The sequence below is a fragment of the Pygoscelis adeliae genome, unplaced genomic scaffold (genome assembly GCF_000699105.1).
Source record: "Pygoscelis adeliae isolate BGI_AS28 unplaced genomic scaffold, ASM69910v1 Scaffold197, whole genome shotgun sequence".
NCBI classification, from domain to species: domain Eukaryota; kingdom Metazoa; phylum Chordata; class Aves; order Sphenisciformes; family Spheniscidae; genus Pygoscelis; species Pygoscelis adeliae.
Window position 1 is genome coordinate 525,793 of NW_008825105.1, and position 4,529 is coordinate 530,321.

A 4,529-nucleotide genomic window follows, 5' to 3' on the forward strand; every position below is an offset into this window, starting at 1 on the left:
CAGCCCCCCTGAAGTGCGCGAGGGGTTGCGAAAGAAGGCTTAAAGGGTCGGGGGGGTAGCGCAGCCTTCAACGTAGGGTGGAGGAAAACGTTGTCGGGTGAACGAGCCGTTACGCCGACTGCGGCGAGACCCAACAGAACATCCGTTTTCCTCCCGTGTATTCCAGGTGAAAGACGAGTTCTTGGAGAGTGGCGTTAAATCTGAGGCTGTCCGAATGCCAGCTCCCACCCTGCAGCCTGCTCAGCTCAGTAAGTAACCTTAACTGGGAACTTGCTGTTACCTTAAATAAGAACTCTCGTTGCCTCGTGCTGTAAGGTGAGAAATCCTTCTGGAAGAGGAGGACGACAGTGACGCTTGGAGCTTGCTGGTATTGCAGGGAGCACAAAACAGACTGAAACAGAGCAAAAGCCCACAGGAGCCTTCAGACTCAAATTCTGCCGAGGGACAGTCCCACTGGAGAAAGTGACAAAGTCCTGGTAGTAAGAAGAGCTTTTCTGAATTGTATCGTCTCTAAAAGCCGGTCCCTCTCGTATCTACTCTCCGCTTCCTCATCCCTTTAAGCTTCTGTGTTATTCAGTGGTCTTTACTTCATCTGTTTTTCTCTCTGCCTTGTGTGCCCCGTCACAGCAGTCGTGCTGCTGGAAGAAGACCTGGAGAAGGATGCACTAAAGTGTCATACATCAAAGAAGAAAAGCTTGGATCCTGTCTTGGTGGCTGCTGTACCGCACGGTGCTGGAGAGGAGGAGAACTAGAGTGAATTTGCTGCTGTTCCCAGTTCCTGCAGTGTTCCCTGCTAGCTCAGTGGTTGGTGTCCTCCATTCCTGGACTTTGCTTGATGGGGATCTCTGCTGCAGGAGCAGTCTCTGCACTCAAAGGCAGGCGAGCAGGGATAGGAGAGGTCGCCTCTAGATGCCAGAAAGGCCATTTGTATAAGCTCCTGGCAGAAGACCTCTTCTGGAACAGCTGCTGGCTGTAGGCCTGCCAAGCCGAAGGTCAGGATAGCCTCTCTGCAAGCATGTCTTCCAAGCCAGAGCAGAAGGAGACCCAGCAGGCCAATGGGGCTGTGCTGCCCATTGTGCCCATGGACTGTCTCACCAGTCCAGACAGGGGTCAGCTGGTGGAGCCCTCAGATTTCCTGGGATCCGATGGTGACGGGCTAGAAGTGGTGGTGTTGGAGTCCCGTGCCAATGCTAAAGGGGTGCGAGAAGAAGACGCCCTGCTGGAAAATGGCAGCCAGAGCAATGAAAGTGATGACACCAGCACAGACCGAGGTCCTGAGCCAGCCTCGCCCCTCAAGGAGACCTCCTTTTCCATCGGGCTGCAAGTCCTCTTTCCGTTCCTCCTGGCAGGCTTTGGGACAGTTGCTGCTGGAATGGTGCTGGACATTGTGCAGGTAGGACTGATACTTCCCTGGTATGGCACTGGGCTCTGAATCCTGTCTCTGTAGACCGTGGCTTGATCCCAAGCTGGGAGGGACTTGAATGCCAAGGCTCGTTCAGCAGATAGCAACTGTGAGGGGAGGAGACCTGTTACCTCGCAGGCTGGTTGGGGTAGGGGGAGACAGGGGGAGACCTCGGTGATGTCTGGAGTGAGGGGAGGAGAGGCTGCGGGCACCCCTGCACTGCAGCTGCCCTGCTCCGGCTCAGAGGGGAGGAGGTTGCAGCTGGCACGTGTGCATCCAAAGCACCTGCCTGGGAACTGAGACCACTCTGTGCATTACGGCTTGAAATAAAGCGCTTTTCTGATGGTGGCTGTAAACATCCCAACTCCAGTCGCTAGTTCCACAGGTCCTGTGTCCCTTTTCCATCTTCAATGTTTGCTGCGCTGTTCCAGCACACCAGGCTCGTGCCAGCCAGGTTAATGATTTGCCTGTCGTAGTGTGTGCGGGACGCTTGCATGGTGGCTCGCTCCGCAGGTCGAAGGCTGGCTGAGTGGCCCTTATGCTGCCTTCTACGCTCTTGAAGCGGCCAGGGTCAGCTGGGCTGATACCTCCTGAGAGGTGTGTGGAGGTGATGCTTAGGAGAGGCCAGTCAGAGAGCTGGCTGTTACCTCTGGACAAAAACTGATGTGTTACCAGACGTGATCTCTCGTTAGGTCTCTCGTGACAGGCGACACTGTGGGAACCCGACAGTTGCGCAGCTTGCTTAGGTTTTATGTGGCAAATGTGACTTCACGGACCGTGGCTCCTGCACCGGTCCCTCTAGTACGAGTTTTCCAAGCGTGTGTCTCTGGCAGCGGATCAGCTGCTTAATCTCTTCTCCTTTGCTCTGAAAGACAGGCTGTGCAGAGTTGTCTTGATGCCCAGCCCAAACTGGTGAGTAAGGCACAAAACTCAATCATCCGTGCAGTGTAGGTTTATGAAAATATTTGGATGGAGGAGGCAGCCATTTTGGAACTGTGGTCAACCAAAAATGCTCTGCTTGAAGCCCCTCTGTTTGTTTAAGTGGGGTAAACAAGCCCTTGCAGTGTTGGCATAGAAAGACTTGAATGTCAGTCACTTGTCTGTATTGCTGGCAGCTACAATCATCTCCACCCGAGCTGTGTGCCAGTAAGGTAAGTCAGGCTTTTTTTGTATTTGTGGGTGGTCAAACAGACACTTCTCTTGCTTTCTTGCTCCTAATGGGTATTTCCCTGCAAGCCTTTGCACACTGGTCATCCTTACAGTTTCTCTTGATGCAACCTCTTGAGAGAGATGTGAAGTGACTCAAATCAGGAAAGGCTGGCTGTGCTAAATTAATCAGGAGAGATTTACCAGAATAATTTTCTTAAAAAGAAAGACATTTCAAGTATGTTTCCTTCTGCAAGGTCCCTGTAAACTCATGCGTGGTTCTTCTGGCAATTTCCCAGAGCCAGTGATTTGAACCCAGCCTAAAGCCTTTCCTGGAGAAGGAACAGCCCTTCTGGCCAGGCAGGAGCAGGGCAGGGGTGGGATACTGCGGCATACTGCTGTGTTCTCCTGCCTTTTTTTTTTATGGCCATCAGAAATAAAGCTTCGTAATTCCTCTGTCCCACAGCAGCTCAGCATGTGGCTATGCAGCTTGTCCTGCCAACTCCTCTAGCTCCCTTTAGCTTTGGGATTAAATGAGGCATCTGAATGCCATAGGGCGGAAAAGGGAGGTGGGAAGCGTGTGGTCTCAGCTTGCTTGTCTGCAGAGTCTGGGGAGCTGATCTTGATAGCTGGCTTCCCAGAGACTCAAACCCTTGGATGAAAGGAGGGAAGCATGTGGAGTGGGTAACTGGTGCACTGGAGCGGACTGGAGCCCCATTGCTTTGGATGCAGCCATGGTCTGTGATGGATGGAGGGCTCCATACGCTCAATTTCCTCCGTTTTGGATAAACGGACTAATCAGCCAGCTGTAATTGGTCTCCCCACTGTGAAAACAAGCAGCCCTGGCCTTTGGCTGTGCTGTCCCATTAATGTGTCCCTGTGAATTTGCCTCTGCTCCCTTTGAGATTGGAGAGACCTTTGGGCCAGGTGACTTGTGAGCCTACCAACTGCTTTTTTGTGTACAGTAGAGGACTATTGGTGCAGTCCCCTCTCCCAGCAGAACCCCGATTGTTGCTTTCCAGACTTGTCTGCTCCCTGGAGATTCTTTGGATGGGGTAGACAGTATTTCATACAGAGGAGGGAGTCTGCTCATTTCCACTGCTTGACCACCTCTGGTGTCAGCATCCTTCTGGGGTGGGTCTTAGCCGGGGCCAGCGGGGAGTGCCAGCCCCGGAGCTGTAGCTCTCCTGTTAAGGCTGCTTGTTCCTTGATATTTCGGAGGGAGAGCGCTGGGAGAAGCGTGCTATGTGAAGCAGCCGCACCAAGGCAGTCATAGCTCCAACCTGCAGCACATCCCTCCCCTCTGAGCTGTCGTGAATCACCATCCCGGTATAATCTCAGCGAAACCACGCTGTTACTCATGACTCTTGTAAGCCTTAACTTTGCACGTGGTGACTAAAAATGACAGAGGCTGAGAAGCAGCTGTTACCCTGGAAATATCTGTTGTCTGCACGTGCAAAGCTTCTGAAAGGCAGCGAGCCTGCAGGAAACTGCAAAACGCCACCTGGGGTTTGATGTTTCTTCCAGAACCACTGGCAGGCCGGGGTCCGATCTCGCCCCTCCAGTGCTGCGCGGGAGAGACCGAGGTCTGGTGGCTCTGGTATCTGGGTAGATTTGTGTAGGAAGGGACCACAGGCTTAGTAGAAAATGAAGCTGAAATAAGTTAAACCTAGATTGCTTACACTCTCTGTGCTCCCCCTCCCCAGAGGGCAGGGAGGAGGCGCTGGAGATGAAGTGTTTCTCCCTGTAATTCTCTTACACAGCTCTGCTGAAAGCCAGCCGGGAGCCCCCTTGCTCCCCAGTGCGGTGTGTTCACTTTTGCATGGAGCAGACTGGGCAGTCTTGGAGGATCTTGTGTGCTGTGTTAGCCTCCCGCCTTGTCCCTGAAAACAGCTTATTTCTGTGCTTCTCAGAGGGGCTGTTACAGGCGGGAAAGGGATTTTTACCAGCGCGATGTCTTGAACTTAAATTCATATTTCCT

The 4,529-nt window shown here is 52.9% G+C and overlaps 1 protein-coding gene across 3 annotated transcripts in view; it reads left to right on the top strand.

Moving 5' to 3' along the window:
- The first annotated feature begins 172 nt into the window (after positions 1–172).
- The window catches only part of SLC41A1 (solute carrier family 41 (magnesium transporter), member 1), a 20,959-nt gene continuing 16,602 nt past the window's right edge, over positions 173–4,529 (top strand). For all 3 annotated transcript variants that reach the window (XM_009327353.1, XM_009327355.1, XM_009327356.1), the window contains exon 1: positions 173–1,393. In XM_009327353.1, the coding sequence (XP_009325628.1) occupies positions 1,016–1,393 (378 nt within the window). In that variant the 5' untranslated portion in view covers positions 173–1,015. The remainder of the gene's footprint in view (positions 1,394–4,529) is intronic.